Source organism: Phaethon aethereus (genome assembly GCF_964289735.1).
Source record: "Phaethon aethereus genome assembly, chromosome: Z".
NCBI classification, from domain to species: domain Eukaryota; kingdom Metazoa; phylum Chordata; class Aves; order Phaethontiformes; family Phaethontidae; genus Phaethon; species Phaethon aethereus.
Window position 1 is genome coordinate 14,687,987 of NC_138577.1, and position 22,054 is coordinate 14,710,040.

General features: G+C 41.6%; 1 protein-coding gene across 1 annotated transcript; it reads left to right on the forward strand.

The window, feature by feature from the left end:
* Positions 1-6,493: 6,493 nt before the first annotated feature.
* Positions 6,494-22,048, forward strand: SKP2 (S-phase kinase associated protein 2; the record flags this gene model as incomplete). Its single annotated transcript, XM_082013753.1, has 11 exons — positions 6,494-6,854; positions 8,403-8,514; positions 8,790-8,933; positions 9,508-9,642; positions 10,982-11,080; positions 12,588-12,715; positions 14,742-14,793; positions 15,502-15,609; positions 16,815-16,997; positions 21,797-21,827; positions 22,004-22,048. 11 exons carry the CDS (start codon positions 6,494-6,496, stop codon positions 22,046-22,048), a joined length of 1,398 nt encoding a protein of 465 aa, XP_081869879.1.
* Between the last annotated feature and the right edge of the window lie 6 nt (positions 22,049-22,054).

Consider the following 22,054-nt stretch of genomic DNA (forward strand, 5'->3'; position numbering starts at 1 on the left):
GCCAATTAAAGACACACCTTATACTATGTAAACAAAAAAAATTATACAGCATACCCTCCATTTAGCCACACCTATACAATTTTTTACTACGGTCACGCCTAAAAAGCAGCTATCAAAACAACATGAAAAGTTTTTGTGCAAGATGCTGTGCTCAGTTACTACCATGAGGGAACTTCCAAAAAGATTATAAACACGTACTGAATACACTATGATAGAGAGATAATTGAGTCATACCACAACTCACTTTCAAAGCCAAAAGCAACTTTGCAGTTATCAAACTACATTTTTCTGTTCTTCACCTGGTTCCTATTTTAATCTCGAAATACAAAATGGAAGGCCTAATTTTTATGAGACTGCATCGATGACAAATAGTTGTTTTGAAATAATGTATACACATTTTCAAAATTACAGCTCAAATTTTTTAGACAGAAACCACTTAAAACTAGTTCTGAGCACAAATATCTTACATGGAAAAAAATCCACAAGGTGAAAACCGCAAAACTTAAAGAGCAGCTCTTATTGTGAACTAAACTCTGCCTAACAGGACAGACATATCTGGGACCCGTACTACTAGATTTATTTGTACCAGGCCTTAAAAGATATTACTGCAGGCTATAAAGCCATGCCTTTCTGTGGCAAGCAGCATTTGCCTCTAAACCTGCTGTCAGCTTAAAGAAAGTTCCTTATGCTTAATTCTGTTTCTTCATTTTATTAAACAGGCTTCTCACTATTAGCACCTGTCTCCCTTAGTATCAGCCAGCTGAAATTCCTGAACACCTAAATATGTTCTCCTAAGATCAATGAACTACTTCTGAAGAGTTCTCTCATCCTGCACAACCTACTGCTCCTATTAAGCAATGACAAAAAGTAACAAAATCTCTCACTTTGAAGGGAAGAGTATCCACTGGCATACTACATTTCTGAAGAGTAAGGCAGCTACGGATTAATACAAGTAAGATCAAAAACTGAAACCCTGGTACTGGAAGTGCAACTTAACCAATAAAAGACAAGGACATCCTCTTGTGTAGGCTTAGAATTTTCTTGCTTTGTTTCAGACACAGATAAAATCAGTAAGTTTTTAATTTTGTGAAGGGAAGGGTTTGGTTACACCTCATATAATACATACATTTCAAAATTCTGACGTGAAATCGTCTGGAGTCCAAACCCAGCTAATAACTCTTTGCAAGCGCCATAAAGGGCTCAGTTCACACTTAATTCCCTTGGAGACTCCATACTATCATCAGTATTAAATTACCTTGCCAACCTCAAGACTAACCACACTCATGACCATCTACATTACAAATTAACTAACTACTCTGTCTGGTACAGAAATACTCAAGTTACTAAATGAAACATCAGAGACTTAAAAAACCACACTTTCTTAGGGCTTTTATATAGCACCAAATTTAACGACAAAGACACTCCAATATTATATTCTTAAAGAAGAGCTAAAATGAATAGAGCATATCTGTGAAGAAAGCACCTTGGTCTCACTAAGGTGGACTCCAATATCCCTTTATTCAGAAAACCCAGACCAGACTGTACCACGGTTTTATTCCTTTCAAACTTTGCAGGAAAGCATTTTACCAGCAGATTGTTCATTCTGCAGACTAATGTAATTGGTGCTTCAACCCTCCCAGTCAGTCTAATATCACACTTTCTGCAGATTTCTCATTGCTGCCCTTGACACTCTCCCCAGCTTACCCACTTCCTTCTACATTGAGCTGGAATCCATGCAGTATCCCAGCCAATGCCTGAGAATGCCTGGACCAAGGGTAAACATTGCTTCACATGCCTACTGAAATGTATGCATAGAAGTATAATCTGCATGATGTTCCCTCATGTATTCAGGTTATTATGCCCTCTAAGAGATACAACACTGTTCTCTATCCTGCACTTGTATAGTCGATTGCTTCTGCTTAAGCACAGGCACAAAACTCTACTCACTTATACCCTTTCCTGTCCTGCAGTCTTCTGAATCTTCAAGGCACTTTGATTTCCACTACCACACCCAAAAAGGTCTGCAATCCCTCCTAGGTTTGTGCCGCCTTAAGTTTTAATAATCACATTATTCATTATGGACTCTTGTGAAAATACTGAAGAGTAGGTGACAAGGGACTGGCCTCCTTAATCACAACTATAGCTGTTCCCAACTGTTCTTGGGAAATATCCCTGAGAAACAGAATGAAAAGTCCTATTAAAGACCAAATATAAGACATCAGCTGATCCCCTCCTATACAGTTGGCCAATCAGTGAAATAAATTAGATTACTTCAACAATTTGTCCTTGACAAACTGATGCTGTCTTTTACTCAGCTGTTATATTCTAGATGCTTACAAACAGCTTTTGTTCCACAATTTTTTTCAGGAATTCAAAAGGAAACAGAGTAGTCTAATAATCACAGAGTAGTTCCCCCGTCCTTCAAAAGTCAGTAATAAAGACAGTCACCTTGCTTCTGGTTTTCATATCTTTTATACCTCAGTCATTTTTAGAATACTATATCCCTTTTTGTTGTTCTTGAAATACTCTTGGGTAAAGATCATCAAACAGATTTGAAAAAGTTACACTGCTGTAATCTTGGATATTTCAATTAAAACTCTTAAAGTACCAAGCAGCTAGAGATATCCTTGTCTTGCTCTGTATTTTAAACACCATAATTATATCTGGAAAAAAAAAAAAAGTCACCAAGAAAGTTACCAAACTATTAAAGAGATATCAAAGACAGTAACGCACAAAACTGAATGAGAGCCACAGCATACCGAAAGAAACATCTGTGCGACAGCATCTCCCACCTCAACCTGAATTGACAACTCAGTGGCAAGTATAAAGTGAAAGCTGCCATCTCCAGCAAAATATCAATGGCCAGGTCAATGGTAACCTTTTGCTTTCTGTCAAGGAATAATCTGCTAGTTCCTATTGAGTTTATTCCAGCACAATTCACTTGGCCAACAGTATGCCACAACACCTGTGATAGGTTTCTGAAGCCTGCCCTGCTCTGCAAAACTATGCTATTAAGAATCCTAAAATAAGACTTCACTTTACAGGCACAATTAAACCTTCTGGACTGATAGAAGGACTGAAGACTGCCCCACACTAACAGCCTTGTCACTTCATCTTTAAACAACAAAATGGGCTAGCTTCACTTTTAGAAATCTTAAAAAGAGAAGAACAAGAGGTCAAGCAACAATAAAAATAATCCTTTCGGCCATTTTCATATCCAAGTCCTCTTAGTGTGTTGTTGGGGTTTTTTTACTTCCTTATTACACATTGACCCTTGCAGCCTCGGGAAATAGCAATCTTAATAGTAATCTTAACCTCAGTACACTGAAGAAACTATCTAAAGAAAGAAAATAGCTGTGAACTGCATGAGAAAACTGACTAGAGAAGCTTTCCAATTGTGCTCCTTGGGGAAATAATCTGAGATGAATCAAGAAAACACAATTTGCATAGCTTTGTTTTCCTAAGAAACACTATTACATCTATATACTGATTGATATTTCCTTAGTACCTGTAATTTCAACTACCTTGCAAGGAGGAAAAGATTTTAAATTGATTAAACATTTAACTTGTTTATGCTTGTATATGAATATTTAGGGAAACTGGTTTTGTATCTGCTAATGACAAAAAAAAAAAGCTGCGCTGTGTTCTCTGACTGGGTGGGAGGCTAGATTCTCCACAGAAACACGAAATAAAAGACAAATGCTTTACTAAGGAACATACAGACTTTTATGTTCAAAAGCAAGCAGGGACCATCAGTACAAATATACTGGAGGTTTATTTGCTTTACATGGTGCTGTCTTGTCCTCTAATAAAGGATATTAAGTACCATAGAGGCTGATGCTTTCATAGTGTTTAGGGGAATACTCTGGAAATACCACACTGAAGAAAACAACTTGTTTGGCGGAACTAAAATAGAATCAGATACAAGAGCTGTACGGTTGCAGTAAGGATCTAAAAAAAGAATAGAAATTGCTACCTGCGCTGCCAGACTAACGCACTCACATACAACAGGTGTCAGTAAGGCAGTCAATGACATGACTGCAACCCTAATACTGTATTAGGACAAACATAGGCTATTTGGTAATGATTTTTCCCCTTTCAGCAAATTCTTCTTTCAATTTCTCATGCATTACTAGATAAAAGTGAAAAGACTGGAAAAAAAGGGGGGGTGTGTCTGAACAGGTTAAATATAATCAGTTTTTTCTTTAACTAAAAAAATCACCTTTCATTTGTTTATCTACTTAAATAACCTTTTAAGAACTGTTCCATCATTTAGTTAAAATTGGAAATGGTGAACACAAATTCTTTTTTAAGATTGTATGAATGCCAATTTGAGTCACATCACTGTCTGTAGCTGACTTAATAGTTGTGTACGATTTGCCATGCGTTCCATTACCATCTCCAATTTTATAGGCACGTCTCTCCATCGCTACACAGTAAACAAAGGACAGGACTTACAAGCAACTGGCTGACTAAGAGTGGAGTTGTAGGTGTGTCAGAACGAGTTTTCCATCCTCATCAATTTCAAAACAAGCAGTTTGGAGAAAAATCACGAAGCGCTCCGTTACTGAAAGAAAGCCCGGCATAAATCCGAAACACGGTGTTAAAAGATTGCAGAATTTTAACTAGCCTGGTTAAGTTACCAGAACACACTGGCACTCCCTCAGTTTCAGGCCTTCACGGTGAAGGCGTTTCCAAAACGTAGGAAAACCTTTCACAGCAAAATGTCACCGTCAGCGCGATTCTGGTTTTCCAAACCAGATATTGCCACTGCACATTAAAGCCGTTACGGCTGATGACGGTGTATCCGCTGGCTTGTGAGGCGCACAGACCCAAAGTCTACAGACACTTCACAAACACCAACATGCCTTAAACGTACGTGCTTGGTGTCCGTGAAGGCAGGAAAATAATCCTGCGCTAACAGCAGAGAAGCGAACGCGCCGATTCCTCCCGTCCCCCTCGCCCCCGCCAGATACCGTCCCCCGCCCGCCTCCCCTCACCACTTCCCAGTCAAAGGGGGCCCGGGGCCCGGGCCATGCCCAGGGTCCCCCCCGCTTCCGACGCGAGCCACGCTCTCCGCTCCCAACAGCCCCGCCCCGCCGTGACTCGGCGCTGCGGCAGCCCCGCGGCCCCAGCGCCCCGACCCGACCCTCTCGCCCGCCCCCGGGGCCCGCCCCCCCACTCCGGCCGGTGCCCTGGGCCGCGCCGCGCCCTCACCGCAGGCAGAGACGCTTGCTCAGCGGCCAGGCGCCGGCGGGGCCCCACCGCCCTCCATCCTGGCTGCCACCGGCCTCCACACGAGGGCTCAGATCGCCACGCAGAACGCAGCGGCCGCGCCCGGCTCCTTCCGTGTCAGGGCTACCAGGGCCGCCGCCGACATTCGCCCCTCACCAACCGTCCACCGTCCCCAGCGGCACTGACGTCGTCACCGCCCCCGCCCTGGAGGCGGGCACAAGGTGCGGTGGGTACGGCCCCTCCGCGCTGAGGCGGTGGGTGGGTCGGTGGGTGGGGGAAGGTGTGCGGGCAGCGAACTACAACTCCCGACAGGCTTTGCAGCGGTCGCCAATTGGCTTCCGGCCGGCTCGGAGCGCCCAGCGCGCGCGCGGCGGGACGGCGCGGTGCTGAAAAGCGCGGCGCGGGCGGCTGGCAGGCAGTGCGCGCGGGTCTCGCCGGTGTGTGTCCTCCCGCCGCCATGTACAGGTATGGGGGCCGCGCGCCGCGGGGGGCGGTTGCCGCCCGAATGCGCCGTCCCTGCTGGTGGGGTGGGAGAGAGCCGCGTGGTGCTTGGGCTGCGCCAGAGCTCTCGCGCGGGGACATGCACGGCTTCCCCCACCTCTGCCCGGGGCTGGAGGGGGGTGTGCGTGGGCACTCCGGGTGTCGGGAGCGTGTGCGAGTGCCGGGGGGAGTATGCGTGGGTTCTTGAGGTTCCCCCGACTGCTCAGGGTGGTGGGGGGGTCCCCGGGGTGCGCGCGTGCCTGGATCCACCAGGTGCCTGGATGCGAGACGCGCGGGTTCCTGGCGCGTGTGCTAAGGCTGGTGGACGGGGTCCCCGGACCGCTTCTCTCCCGCCTCGTGGCGGGCGGCAGTCCCGCCCCCTCCGCCTCCGTGCGTCCCGCGGGGCGGCGGCGGCCCTCCCGCTGCCCGCGCGGGGCGGTCTCAGGCGCGGAGGTGTGCTGCTGTGGCGCCCATCGACCGCCTCACGCCCCTGACGTGCGGGGGGCTTCCGCCGCGCCCCCGCCGGGCGTTCCCGCCGTCCCGCCCGGCCCTTGCCAGCAGGCTGGGCGCCGGCCACCGCCCTTCCTCGGCCGCCGGCATCCGGCTCCGTGGCCGGGACCCCCCGCTCGCCCCCTCGTCCCATCCGGGAACGGGCTGCGCTTAATCCCCTGAGCGTTGTGCCTGTGAATCTGCCTGACCGAGCTCTTGCCTCCGCCGCGGCGGCTGGTGGTGCTCCCAGCGCCCACAGTTTCAGTTCAAGTTACTGCCCTGCGCGGGGATGTGGATTATGTGTGACACTGAAAGGCTTCTGTTCGCGGAGCCCCATCTTGTGTTTGGTGTTGGTCTCGCCGGTACCTTCAAAGCCTGTGGGTTTTGCTGTGTCTGCAGAAAACACCTCCAGGAGATCCCATCCTCTAGCAGCAATGTTTCCACCAGCTTCGCCAGGGACTGGGATTCCAGCAAGACCTCAGAGTTTCTCTCAGGCATGGGAGTGTCTGTGCTTAAGAAGGACAAGCTGGGCAATGAAAACACACCGCAGGACCTGCAGGGAATGTTGCCCAGTCCCCCTCAGAAACGGCAGAAGGTGAAGGACTTTGTCATTGTGCGCCGGCCTCGGCTGCTCAGAGAGGCAGAGTCAGGTACCGTCACCCCTGTCTGGGTTTCGTTTGTCCTTCAGTAGAGAGTGGGCATTATTCAGTAAAGATGGAGAGTACTTTATTCTTTGCCTTTTTTTTTGCTCTTTCCCAGCAAAATGTCACTTCTACATCTAGTGGCTTTCAGGCTTGGGCTGATAAGTCCTCCTTTATGTAAGTTTTCAAGCAGAGGTGATGTGTCTTGGCTCCAGAGCTGTGGCCCGCATAAGCCGTGATTGGTTCCTGCCTAGCCACCCAGCCTCTGTCTGTGTGCCAGGTGTTTGTGCTGCGTGTCCCTGTGTCTACCTGCTCTTGCTGATCGGGACATGGCCCCTGAAGGGTCCCAAGCTGCATCTGTTGCTCTGCCCAAGGGACCTATTCTAGATGTTTTGCCACATACCAAGAGGGGCCAGGCTCCTCACAAAATACAACTGTGGCTGTCAGATGAATATGGACTGTTGGTGCTGCTGTCCCCAGTATAATTTGGAAACCCAGGGCAGCTTTTTTTTTGTACTTAAGCATCTAAGAAATAAGATACTTGGCCCTTGAGACCAAAGGGATCCAGACCCACATCTCTCACGGTGCAGGCTGAGGTATGCCGGAGGGGCAGCATCTCTGTGCCTGTTGGAGCTGAGCTGTGAGCAATGCATAGGACACTGCCAGAGAACTACAGGGAAGGTGCAGCAAAGGGTGTGAGGCTTGTGGGCTGGAAGAAGGTTGGCAGGGAAAGAGCAAGGCTGTAACCTGAAGACCTGGGGCATTTGAAAAAGGAGTTATAGGATGCTGGGTTCCTTTCTCTGGTATCAAAATGCGTTTTCAGTCTGTAGCGACTACAGAATGCAAAATAAAGAAACAGCTCTCTCCAGACACTATGCTGTCATATGAAAGGTGGGAATGCCCTCAGACAACCCTGCTTTTAAACGAGATGGGGTGTTGGGTCATAGTGCAGCTTGAGCTATACCACCTAGAGACCTCCCATTTGAATGGCAGCACCTGCTGCAGCCCTGTATCCTCGTGGGAAGTTGAGATTGCACCACATGCTTTCAGATAATTCTTGGGGGCATAATAGTTAGCACGCATGTGTTAAGAAGCAGTTTGCAGTACCTGCTTTTTCTCCATGTACCATGCAAAAGCATAGCTCACATTGGGCTCCTTGGAGCCTGATGTGCATAGGAAGGATAGGCTTTTCAGCGGGGCAGGGAAGAGGACCATACTAACCTCAGAATACAAAGGAAGTAACTGAGATGCTCTTGTTTCCAAAATGAATAAAGATTATTGTCATTTTTTCAGGGAAATTTGTTTTTCGGTAACTTCAGTATGTATGTGAAGTTGATGTTACGGAAAGCTTTGCATTTACCAGTTAAACCTAGGCAGATGGTCAATACTATCTTCCTACAATGAAGAGCTGAAAGGGGGATGAGTAGTGGGCTGATGTCTGTATAGCCTGGAGGGGGACTGTAGAGGTGCTTTTACCAACAAAGCCAAACAAGGCATCTGAGCAGCAGGCAAAAATGAACCAGCTTTAACTAGAATGCATTTGCTCTTTCCCTAAAGGTGTTTCTTGGGATGTACTTCCAGACGAGCTGCTTTTGGCAATCTTTGCATATTTGCCCCTAAATGATTTGTTAAAAGTGTCTGTGATTTGCAAGAGGTGGCATTGTCTTTCGTAAGTATTATTTCTCATCATTTAGTACTAAGAAAACCTTTGTTTCCATCAACTGTTAAATGATCTCATTCTCATCTTATTTTTGTGTAATTCAATTTATGCTGCATGTGGGTTGTATATATAATCGAAAGGTGTCTCTCATATTTTAATATTAGTAAATTCTGTTAAATAGCTCTCCCTCGTTTCAGTCTTTTGTGACACTGAAAACTTTCTGTGATTGTACTCATAGTTCTGACCATTTCTAACTCACTAACAAGTAAAATTCTGTGCCTTAGGTTTGATGAATCTCTCTGGCAGACTCTTGATCTGACTGGTAGAAATTTGGTGCCAGGAGTGATTGGACAGTTGCTGCCTGCAGGTGTTACTGTATTCCGCTGCCCAAGATCTTGTATTGGAAATCCATTGTTTAAAACAAGCATGTAAGGCTTTTTCTGCATGTTTTGGATCCTGAAACCACATCTCTGAATATTCATAGGTTCTCTGTGTGTTTTTGGATTTAAGGTCTCTACCAGCAGTAGCATTTGTGCTGTCTCTGGAGTGTAGAAGAGCTGATCAATGGTTAGGCATGTGTTGAAATAAGAGGATCTGCATTTACCTGTCAGTTATTAAACGAAGTTAGTGTGATTTTTTTTTTTTTTTAAAGTATCAAGCATCATCATCCACTTGCAAAATATATATCTTGTAGAGCCAAGAATTGTCAGCATCTCCAGCAGTTTTATTTGAGAAGCTCAAAAAAATGACTTAACTCCAGCAGGATAGACTTTCAGGTGTTATGACAAATCCTGTAAATGCCTTGAAGATAAGTGTTCTGCAGTTTTGGCTGGTAGCTTAGCAGTCGGCCCAGTGAGCTTAATAGTATATCCACTGTGCAGCTGAATGCAACAGTATAATTTTCTGCAAGCTTTGCATGGTTTTAGTGTATATTTATGGTATGGGGAATTTGTGGAGCAGGTTTTAATGCAATTTTTGTAACCTGTATTTCTCCTTTTTTAGACCTCTCAGAGTTCAACACATGGATTTGTCAAACTGCACAATGTCTGTTGCAGATCTCCAGAGTATTCTTTGTCTGTGTGCAAGGCTACAGAACCTCAGCTTGGAGGGACTAGTGCTTTCTGATGACGTCACCAAGTGAGTGACATGTTTGGGAGTATTCAGTAAATACCTTCTGTTTGGAGCCATCTTTTTGTACAGGCTAGCAAAAGAATGCAGTTGAGAGTTGTTCATGGTGGGAGTCTTTTGAAACAGCCAGTTTTAGCTGTCTAACAGAGCTAGTTGGCAGGCTAGATGAGTTGCTGCTTTCTTCTCTATCGTCCAAGAGATGAGGTGAGAAGGAAACACCCCTCTGGAAGAGTGTTTCTTGGTGGCTTTTTTTTCATTCCCCAGAGAATGGGGAGCCTGGAGAAACTACTTATCTCTCTGTGGTTTGTGTCCATGGGCTGTTCCTGCAGGTACAGCAGAGCTACTTTTATTTTTCCATTTCTGTGCTCCCAAGAGAACTTTGTGTTTGACATACGGGTTCTTCTCTATTTAAAGGAGTCTCAGCAGTTCTCCCACCAGATGTTTGTTGTGCTTCTGCACTATTTCTCACTTCTTTGTACCTCACTCTGAATGTCTGGAAAATTACGGATCCTGTCAAGCAGATAAACTGTTGTTTGGTTAATGTGGAAAGATGCTGATGGGTTTGCAGCTAACCTCCTGTTCAATAACATCAGGTGATTTTGGAGGTGCCAGGGACCACAGGTCAGATGGCTGAGACTCTGGGTGTCCTGCTTTCTACTTCTGAGCTTTATGATGCCTTCCTCGCACCGAGGGGGCAGGGTGGGGAACAAACAAACAAAAAACATAGCACAGATAAAGCAGTATAGTTTGGCTTTTGATACCAGATAAATGATGGAACAATGAGGCAACAGTGATGGCATTTTATTACCTGGTGTACAAATGTAGATACTGGGTGTAAGGGTTTTTCCAGGTTTTGCCAACTGCATGTCTGCTATAGTCTTGCAACGAATGCATTCAGGGGGATGCTATTTAGACATGTGTTTTGTTCTGGAATAACCTTGATTTTGCAGACGGGTGACTTCAGAAATGGGATGATTCCTTTGCCTTTTGTAGAGGTATAGTCATCTCTAACAAGTCATGGTGTGTGTTTAATGGCATATAACAGGAGAAGGCAAAAAGAAATTGTTTTCTTTTAAACTTAATATCTGTTTATAAATATCTGGCATTCCTGACAAGTCTGCATAAATAGGCAAGTATCCCTTCTGAAATTGTGCCATGATGTGGCAAGTACGGAGTTGAGATCCTTAATGACTCTTAGGTTGGTCAGTTTAGTAAAGATGCAGTGCCACATGTTTAACACAATTCTGTGCCTGGAATCTTGGCTCTTAAAAATAATCACACATCCTAGCAATGCAAGTAATGTTGCAACATTTAAATTTTATCAGACTTTTTTTTCTCTTCTTTACAGGAGCATTGCTAAGAATACCAGTTTGAGGCGACTAAATCTCTGTGGGTGCTCAGGGTTTTCTGCAGAAGCCTTGGAGCTGATGTTGAGAAGCTGTTCTATGTAAGACAAAAAAAGTATTTGCTATTCCTGCTTACTGCTCTTCCTGAGAAAAAGGATTTTTTTATATTTTTTCCATAGACATGCCAATTGCACTTGTCTCTAATTTTTTTTATGAGTCTGTTTGTGTTCCTAAATGACTAACAGTTGATTATTAGCTGAATAGTCAGTTTCTTTCCATCAAGCTATTTTCTTCTTTAATAGCAAAGATGTACTTCAGTAGTTTTTCATAAGTTTCCTTAATCATACTTAAAGGAAGGCTTGCTGGTGGGTAAACCCAATTTATGTTCCTTTGATTATCATGTAAATTTGATTTTTCTTAATGAAAGCAGTTGTGTGCCTCACAAAGTGAAACTGTGTTTTGAAACTGAAAAGTGGAGTCCCAGAGCTCCCTTTGCAATCAGAGTACAGCGTGAATGGCAGAAAACATTGTGCCGTTACGTCTATGGTAGAATAATCCTTCAGTAAGCTTCTACTTTACGAAGCACTGAGAGATTGACAATTCCAGTGATTAAACCATCTGCTGGCAGGAAGCCACTGAACTGAGCCCCAGTCAGTCTGGGGTTTATATCCTCATCTTTCTGCTGACTTCCTGTGAGATGCTGGACAATCTACTTAATTTTTGGTTCTGCAAAAGTATGTTTTTAATCAAACAGCAAGTTAGTGGACAGACAAAGCCTTAATCTTTTTTTGCCTTTCATGGGTAGATAATGCTTTCTATTGCTTGGTCTGATTACTTGGATCATGATCTCTTTAGAGCATGCAGTCTGTACAGTGAATAGCAGATGGCAGGCCTGAGCCTAGGCATGTTAGTGGCAATTTAACTGTTTTTCCATTTACATACAGATTGTCAGCTAAATGGTCTAGTTGTGCTGCTTACTGTGTCTCTGATTATATCTATAACACCTGCACACAGAACAAATACTCTATCCCAGCCCTGAATGGTGATTAAAGCAGGTAATAAAGCATGTAAAGAAAGTTAAGGTCAGAGCGTGGCCAATGCTTATGTAAAACTATGGAGTATTTTATGCTAATTAGGATTAATTGGTCATCTGACCAATACTAATAATGGATAGCCTTTTCCTCTCAATGTGGACATCTGTTCAGTAGTAACAGGTTGAGATCACAAAATCAGAAGCAAGATGAAAAGACAGTGCCTTCCCATGGCAGTCCCCAGAGAGAATCATTTCCCTTCCTAAGATAGTATTGAATCATTCCACTTGGAAGTGGCCCTGGGGAAGTCACTTTAACCCCTTGCCCAGAGCAGGGTCTAAATTCAGCACTGGGTAGGTTGATGAGGACTCTCTGTGGTTGGATCTTTAAAGCCTCACTGGATAACCTGCTTCAGTGCTTAATATTGTCATAGCAAACTTTGTAGTCATAAATACAAGAAGTTGGTAGTAGGTGTTTTAAAGTTTTTGCCTTAAAAGTATCAACTGTAATAGATAATATCAGAACTCATTGTATTTCAGTCATTCTTCCAAACAACTCTTTGTTCATTTGTTTGTAGGTTGGAGGAGCTGAACTTGTCCTGGTGTGACTTCACAGCCACCCATGTCAAAAAAGCAGTCAATCATGTAACTTCAAAACTAACCCAATTAAATTTAAGTGGATACAGACAGAATCTACAAATGTCAGGTAAACAGCATGGTAAACCTTTACCCCACTATGGGATAAAGCAGTAGACTTTGTATTTTCTTCTGGTTGGCATCTGCTGTGTATATAGAAAAATCATACACTAACACTGATTTTTGTGTTCTATATAACTTGATGTTCTTGCTGCCAGAGAATCTTACTCATGTCTCTGGCTTGCCATGAGGGGTGAGATAATTTGTCTTCTGAATTCAAAAAATAAGCAAGTGAAAGCTCATTTCATCTTCAATTGAAAGGTATAGCCCTTACTTCTGAAGTAAGTCATGGAAGCAGGATACACATGTTCCACTGAACTATGAATTAGCCTTCCAGATACGTGGAGCTTTCTTAAGGCTTCTGCTATTGTGGCTGTTGAAGGCATCTTCCAAAAGAGAGCAGTCATAGTAACTACTTGAGTGTCAGCCTGACATGATATTCTACAGATACCAGTTAATGTGGATGGCAAATAATCTCAGTAATCAACATGAACTATTTCCTTGCCAGTAGTTGTAGGAGAGGAAGTTGGGTAAAGTTGCAGGGTAATAGAAAATGCAGAGAAATCTGGATTTGTGGGAGAGGACACCACAAAATGGAGAAGATCATAGATAAGGGGTGAAGTGGCTTTGGTGGTAAAGAGCAATTTTCTCAATGAGCAAATGTGATGATAGGGCATTGGCTGACAAGCAGGTAGGTGACACACAGGCTGTGGCCTCTCTTTTTTGCTGTTTAAATGTCACCTTTCCTATGAAGAAAGGTTGAGAGAGTTGGGATTGTTCAGCCTGGAGAAGAGAAGGCTCCAGGGAGAGCTTATTTCAGCCTGCCAGTACGTAAAGGGGGCCTATAAGAAAGATGGGGACAGACTTTTTAGTAGTGCCTGTTGCAATAGGACAAGGGGTAATGGTTTTAAACTAAAAGAAGGCAGATTTAGACTAGATGTAAGGAATAAATTTTTCACAGTGAAGGTAGTGAAACACTGGCCCAGGTTGCCCAGAGAGGTGGCAAATGCCCCATCCCTGCAAACGTTCCAGGTCAGGTTGGACGGGGCCCTGAGCAGCCTGATTGAGTTGAAGCTGTCCCTGCTCATTGCAGGGGGGTTGGACTAGGTGGCCTTTAAAGGTCCCTTCCAACCTGAGCTATTCTGTGATTCTGTGCATTCCCTTGTGGGGAAATGCACCAGTCTTTTTATCTCAGCCCAAAACCCATAAACAATCATGCTACATAATCGCCTCCAAATCAGGAATTTGAACCTTGTGTTGATCTGACCATTAGACACAACGCATGGAGCTCCTCTGTTTGCAAAACACTTTCTATGAGTAATTTTACTCTGTTTCAATGCAGTTTATAAGACATAAGATTTGCATAACTAGTTCACTAATAGTCATAATTTAGGCATTGTTTTCTTTAGTTTTTGCATGTGAATTCTGAACTACCAAAATACTCTTGCATTAGCACCTTGCCAATAAATAGTAGCCTTTTACGTGGTATCTGAGCCCCAGGTGAGTCTATGCTCTTTGCAGATAATGAAAAAATGGTCATAAGAATTTACAGTTTAAATCAGGAAAGCCATAGTTTCCTCTCATGAGGAAAGAACATTCTGTGGGTAAAAATAGAGGCCTAAAGAACTTGATGCTGTGAAAGGGTATTTAATGTGTAGAAAACTTTTAGTGTTTTTCCACTGTGTGTAAGAATTTCGGGCATCTCACCATTACTGTGTCCCAGTAGATTTCTACAGCGATATCATTTGAATTCCTCACTTGTTGAGTTACTGGTGCAGTTGACTTTTAGGGATACTTCTTTGGACTAAATGGATCTGTTTTGTTGAGAATTAAAAAAAGTACCTGTAAAGTATCTTGACAGGCAGACTATATGCTGTAAGTCTTAAGCGTATGTCTTTTTAACAAAAAGTTGTGTTTCAGTTGTGGGGTTCCAGTAGAGAAGGTACAAATGAACATGTAGGGAAGTGAGTAGGCTCTATAAAGCAAGTTCATTGTCTTACTGAAAGAGGGACTGACTATGTGTGATTTCTTTTCAGATATTAAAACACTGGTGGAAAGATGTCCTCTTCTTGTCCATTTAGATCTAAGGTAAGAAGGCCTGTGCAGCTAGTCCTTAAGTCCTGTTGGTTCAGGGGATTGGCAATTCTATTGTGGTGCAGTAATTATATAGCAATAATGCATGATTGTGTAGGATGGTACAACCAGAAAATACTTTCTGTGCTAAACCTACAAAAGATTTGCTTTCTGGCATGACCTAATCTGGTGCAGGTAACTAACTTGAAGATTTCTTTGTTATCTCAGCATAAATGTTACATACATACAGGATTTGCTAATTAACAAGTGATTGTAGTCAACTGATAGAGTGGAAGGAAGCATTTCGATGCATACAGTTTATGAGCATCTCTAGCATCCTAGAGAGGGTTTAGTTCAGCTCTGATATAAACTTGTTGTTTGGTTATAGAACTGTTAAAAAAAAAAGCGTATTTTGGTTTTGACCTAGTCAATTAAAATATTTTGAAATATCAATGTGTAAAGTAATTGTCATTTCATGGCATGAGTTTTGCTGCAGAATATCTGCCTGCAAAGAAGCTTCTGCTTTACTTGCCCTTCAGTGACAAACAAAATCCCTGCTCTACAACACACTAGAAATGGCTTACCTCCATATTGAGTAAAAAAAAAATACTTCAGTGGTAGAAAAAAGTGATATACATTAAATTTATCAGCCTGAATTTTGGAAATACAAAATTTACTGCAGCTTTATACCTAAACCTCTATTTCATGTGCTCTCATGTACAGTGACAGCGTGATGCTGAAGCCTGAGTGCTTCCAGTATTTTCATAAACTCCTCTTTCTACAACATCTGTGTCTTAGCCGATGTTATCAGATATCACCTGCTGCCTTAGTGTAAGTAATCTTTAAATGGCTTTATTTGCTATTCATAGAGGATAAGGTAATTTAAACTTGCTTTATTTTAGGTTTAGAATTGCAAGTACTATTTTGAAAAGCTTACTGGTATAAGAAATTAGGAATAAGGAACTGAGATAAAAAAAGGTACATGCCCTAGCAGTCAGGTTAGAGAATCCAAGTTGGAAGCAAAGTTATCTGAGATGATCTTTCCTTGATGTCAGGCTGTATTCATGGAACTTGCTGCTCAGTGCATGCATCATGTCTTCCCTTAATGGCATTATACCACTGGTACTCATCACTGTGAGGTACAGGTGGGGATTCCAGTCCTGCCAATGACCAGTATTGGTGTCAATATTAGGTTTTCAATTACTCAACAAGGAAGGTATAGTCTTTTGGAAAAGTTAACAGAGTTGACAGTACTTGCTGACTAGCTAATCTGTTCATATTCTTTTGCTTTTGTGTGCACCTGTATCACTTGTCGGTTGCCACTGAAACACAGCTTAGAGTTACTTGTGTGTGGATTTTTTCTGCCTTTTATTAGTACAGCAGCTATCTGTCTTAATCCTCTCAGGAAGGATGTCAGTTGTAAGGAAATAATAAACAAGAAAAAGGTTGTGAGAGGAACAGGACTATCAAAACAGGAATCTGAAGAAGCTTTTCTGTAGCAATGTATGCTGTCATGATTCATGATGATAGCTTGTGTGTTTCTGCCTCTTGATTTTGCCCCATACTGGCTTATAGATACACAGTTCACATGATGACTGGGCAAACATGAAGCAATCAAGAAGCCAGAGCTGGCTGCTCACCAAAATATGTAACCAATTGAAGACTGATAGTACCTAGGGGCTTGTGTCCTCTGAGCCACATCATGAAACTTAATCTGGGGCAACTCCTTCCACTTGTATTTAAATCCAGGGAAGTGAAATGGGAGGAACCAGTTTGTTTTCACTCTATGTGAGATAGAAGAGAGAGAACAGCAAAAAGCAATTTATTCAGCTGGTTTCCTGAATTATCAGTACAGAGAACTAGTTTCAAGTAAATATATGCTTTTAAAAAGTAGGAAGGGGAATTTAGTTTAAGTAGTTACCTTACTTCTAAAAAAGTATTAGAAATGCAGTTATCTAGTTTGGGTACAGACAGAAAAAAAAAAAACCAAACCAGTTTTCAGGTTCATGATTAATTTCATATCTTTCTCTTTCTAGAGCACTTGGTGAAATTCCAACATTAAAGACTCTTCAGGTATTTGGAATAGTGACTGATAGCTCCCTAGAGCTCCTCAAGGACACGCTTCCTGGCATAAACATTAATTGTTCACACTTTACAAGTATTGCGAGGCCAACTATTGGCAGTAGAAAGAACAATGAGATCTGGGGCATCAAATGCAGATTGACGCTGAGAAATCATAGTGACTTATGAACATGCACTTGATGTGATGGACACACTGTGTGTAGTGAAGCTCCTTAAGAAGCAAGAATGCTGGAGCACCTTTAATCATAGTACTGTTACTGTAAAAAGCATTCTAACTTGGTCTTATGCCTTAATGTAGTTTCATAAATATTTTTACCTTTTTACTTCAAGCCTTTAGAAATATGATGATCTATGAGCAACTGTACCATTTTTCATTATGTTGTCTTTTTTACAGGAGAGGTTTTTGAAAAATATGCGTGAATAGAAAACAATCATTGTAATTCAACAATGACAGCCTCTGGCAACTGTTGCAGGTTCTTATGCAGCTTTTGTTGCTCTAAGGTGTTCTAAAGGTTGTTTCTGGTTAACTATTCCAGCTCTAGAACTCATAAAACAGTTTGTAGAGATGCTAGATACCTTAAGGCTTATTAAGGAATTGTCTTTGAGTTTGCAGAACTCAAAAAGAGCAATGGTGTTAAACCTATTCAAATCCTTAATTGAACAAGGTTACAGTAAGATGAGAAGCTACCTACTGTTTGAGAGGGACAGAGGACTGAGTCTGAATTCACCAAACCTGAAAAGAGATGTCTACATAACATCAGCCAAGAGACAGCTCAATGCTGTACAAGTTAAGCAGCAGTATAATGGAGCTACAGTGAAGTTTTTCTTTAGCAGGCCACAAAGGTAACATGTTTTTAATAGTTTATCGTTGTTAGCAAAATAGAGGATGAAAAGCCCTTTCAGAATAAGCATCTGTAAAAGTAGATCAATTGTTTCATGTCCTGCTGCTAGGTTTTCTGGTTAAATATTACAGAATTCTAATGTATTTTCTGTGAGCTTGATCTCAGATAAAACTTCTCAAAAATGTTCTCTTACATCCTTTAAAGTGGAAGGTCTTTCAACTGCAACTGATAAATTTGCAGAAATCTTGCAGGAGGAGGGCTGAAATGGTTTTAGATTTCAGACCAAAACCTAGGACTGCAGCATAAGAGTGGTGAAAGGAAGAGATGCTTTGGTGCTATGTAAGAGACCGGAATTTCTCTTATAGTAGCCTGTGTTCATAGCACCAGTTCACTTCTACCTGTAACACTAACCACTACTGTCTAGTGTTCATTTTTTTGAAGTCCTGCAAAAACCACACTAAGGATAGGGACAAGTAATGACTTTAAATGAAACTTTTATCTGGGTCCATCATGAGGGTCCTCATGCGTTAAGTTCAAGCAGGTGTAAGTGTTAGTTGAGACATCCTAGGGCAAAACTTGCACCTTGTGCAGGGCATGAATATGTTGCTGTTGTTCCCATGAATGCAGTAAGGAAGCAGCTGGTGAATTTATTCATGGATGTTTAAGGCTAGCCAAAAAGCATTACTGTAGGGCTGTTGCATAGGTGTAGTGTTTCCCGTCTCAATCTGAAGAAAAGAGTTTAGGAATAAATACCTGGCACAGAACAAATGAGTACTAGAATTTGCTTTCTATAGTATAGTGAATACAGCATTGTCTCATTGATCTGTTCTAAGTTGGGTTTTTTAAAAAATTTAACAGTGTAAGTTAACACTTGGGTTACTAATAGGCTTGTGCCCCTTACAAAGGAGTTAATGGAAAGGAGTTGTGAAAGCTGGAGTAGAGAAGTGATGGGAGGTTGGAGGATATGGGATATTCTACTGCTTCAGTTTGCAGCCTTAGGTCTTAAATTACTTAAAGTAAATCTTTTGAAGCATAGCACTATTGTAAATTCTTCTCCTCCCTATGTACAATGTAACCGCATATAACTTCTCTTGCATTCAATAAAGATGTAAGGAATTGCTGTATTGTACAAAATGACTGATGGATGGGAGAACACTTTCCCTGACTTGCCACCAACTTTGTGTCATGGGTTCAAAAAAAAGATAAATTTGTCCAAGCAGTGTTTAAACAACTGTGGTTTAGAGAAGAGGGTCTTATTGTAAATACATTTAGAATTTAATAGATTGTGCTTTAAAACCTTGTATGGTATGGCTTTAGCTAGAAGGAATAGTCCTGAACTTGTTTCTTTAAGTACCAGGTTCAGTATTGGAAGAGGACAAACACTTCTATTGCAGATCTATTGGTTATGATGGCAGCAGTAAAAGACACATAATTGAAGTCCTCTGGGTAAGATGCACTACTGATGTTTTTCTAATAGAAAAAAAGCTATTTAGTAGCACCAAGCAATCCATACCAAAAACTGCTACATAGATTAAGTGTCTGCACTTCACCTGAAGCATGAAGGCTTAGAAACAGTTACTTATTTAAAACAAACTGCACAGTAAGTGAGAAGCTAAGCACATGAAACACTTTTGGAAGTTGAAATAAGGCACAGGACACTTTCATGTACCTATTAAGTTTTTAATTTTTATTACATAATGTATAAACACCACTTTGTTTTAAAAAAATGCAATGACAGGTCTAGGTTAGCAGAACACAGTGTGGACTAGCACTAAATGAAAAGACCATGGATTTGATTCAGCAGGTAGAAGAGGTGCAGAGTTCACTGCCAGTCTAGGCAGATTAAATTTGTGTTAAACCAATATTCAGTCCTGTCACAGAACATTGTCTACCAGGTAAGTTGTCCATACTGCAATCCTTTGTAATAAAGGATCCTTAAAAAGGATCCTACAATTCTTTAATAAAAAAAGGTAGCTGCTTGCTCTTTTATCTATTATAGATCTCTGGATCATCCTAGTTACTTAAATCAAGCATTCACCAGTAAATGCTTCAACAGAAGTGCAATTAAATATAGACAAAACCAGTAGAGGCCACTCATGAGTAGGTCAGGTTTCCATTTTGCTAAGTTAGTTAGGAATTTGACTGTGAAATCTTACTAAGCCTTAAAACAGGTGATACTTCAGGTCTGTAGGACCTGAAAGCATTGCCTTTTAGTCTCAACATTTGTAATAAGGAATGACAGGCATCTTGAAGAGGTATACACTCTCTGATCAGACTTATCAGTCTCCATTAAAACTTTACAGCACACAAATGGGCCTAAGTAGGTAGGGAACAGGGTTTCTGTTGTAAATTTGTCCATGTAGGTATTCAAGGATACTTTCAATACCTAAACCTCTGATCTAACACCGTGGTGAAGTCCTAGGAAGTCATAAATAAGTGTTAATGGCAGTATTGTGTTAGGTTTTTTTAATCTTCACAGCATCATGACTAGTATACTAGACATGGTTTATGTACCTCTCCTTAACTGGTTAGAGGTGGATTAGGAATAACTAAAACACTCTAGTCTCTGTGCAACCAACTTTCTAAAGAAAGATTAGTCTTTTGCATCTTTACCTTTAGGCCAGTTCTGCAAATTATTTTAGACATTAAGAGCTTTATTTTGATAGCTCCTGAATTTATCAAGTCTTGAAAGAATATTTGGCTACTTTGATTCTTCTCCTTCTGGTCTGCAATCCTGGTAACTCAAGCAGATTGAATTATTTACACTATCTGCAGCACACTTAAAAGGTGAAATATACAAATAGTGACAGCTTATTCAAAAAGCCCCCTCAGTATCACATTTCCCTAGAATTGAATGGCCTGCTCAATTTCCTCTAAATTCTGGTTTAAAGTAAATACAAAAACTTTAGTAGAAGGAAAAAATACTTTATCTACTTCCTCCACCTATAAAGATCATCTTACAGTTTGTGACTGGCAATAAATACACTGATGGCCACATTGGAAAACATTTCCATTAGACCTAAAAACATCTGTTACAGAACTGTCTTCATTCAAAAGTAGTTTGAAGAAAACTCACTTTTGGAAATAGAGCTGTAGTAGACATAACAAAACACTAGTTTCAAGTCAATCTAGCAGAAGAGTTACTGCTGTAGGAATCTTCATTGTACAAAATTCTGCCCTCACAGATAGCTATGCAGTTATCAGCACAGACTTTCAAAGGAAGTCATAGTTCAAAGTTTGTCTAAAAACATTATCTAGGAAGTCACTTCCTCTTCTATAATGACAGCTTTTTTCCTCTTACAACTTGCCTACCTAACACATGATCAGAGGCATGTAAAATTAATTTGTTAATATATAAATATCAGTAGAATTCAGCATAGAATTAGAAATTTAAACTCTGTGGAAGTTAAAAACACATACTTGGAAAACTGGGAGACATATAGGTATTAACTCATGCTCCAACTACAAGCACATCTTGTTCTTCAATTATAAAGAAACTCAGAACCTAAAATTCCAAACCATTCAACTTAGTAAGGCCAAATATCTTTCTTGATGATAGCCACCTACATATGCTACTGTGACTGAACACCTGCTAGCCAGCTAATCCATTCAGTCAAGGAGTATATCTTACTTGTTTCCTCCAGTTTGTATGTTACATTCTTGAGTCCATTACAGAGCTCAAGAAAACCCTTGGGTTTCAAGTCCCTCTCTAGCCAAAGACAAAACATAAGAGCAACCTCATTCAAGATGTGATTAAACCAGACTTTTACTTTTGATGTAAATCTACAAAGTAAAAAAAATACTGGAAGAGGAAAAAAAAAAGTCATCACAAGTTTGTATGAAACTACAAAGTTGTAAAATTTTTGAAAAGCATACAAAAGGTTTGTATTTCAATATCAGGGTTTATCTTGCATCAGAAATTGCTAGATTGACAGTCAACTTTTCTACAAAAGTGTATGCGTGAAGGTGTTTAGTTTCATCAGTCCCAGACTGTTACTAAAAAACTGTACAGCTGAATATTTAATGCTACTGACTTAATACTTGAACCCCTCTACCTGTGTTTAAAAAGATGTTCTTTCATGTTTGCCTTACAGGTTAAAAAGTCAATTTTCACTGAAGTTAGAGGTAAGACTTCAGATATATTTCTTTTATACCAGATGCAAAAAGAGCTTAAATGTCAGGCTAAGGTTTTCCCAGCCCAAAGGAATGAAAAGCATCTCAAGCTTCCTCCAAATGCTCTTGCATCCAAAAAGGCCGACTTCCAACATAATGCAGCATTGTGATGTGCTGTCTATGTCCAGGAGTTCCCTCTCTGGATCCAGAATTGGTTCAGCAGAAGACACTAGGGTCCT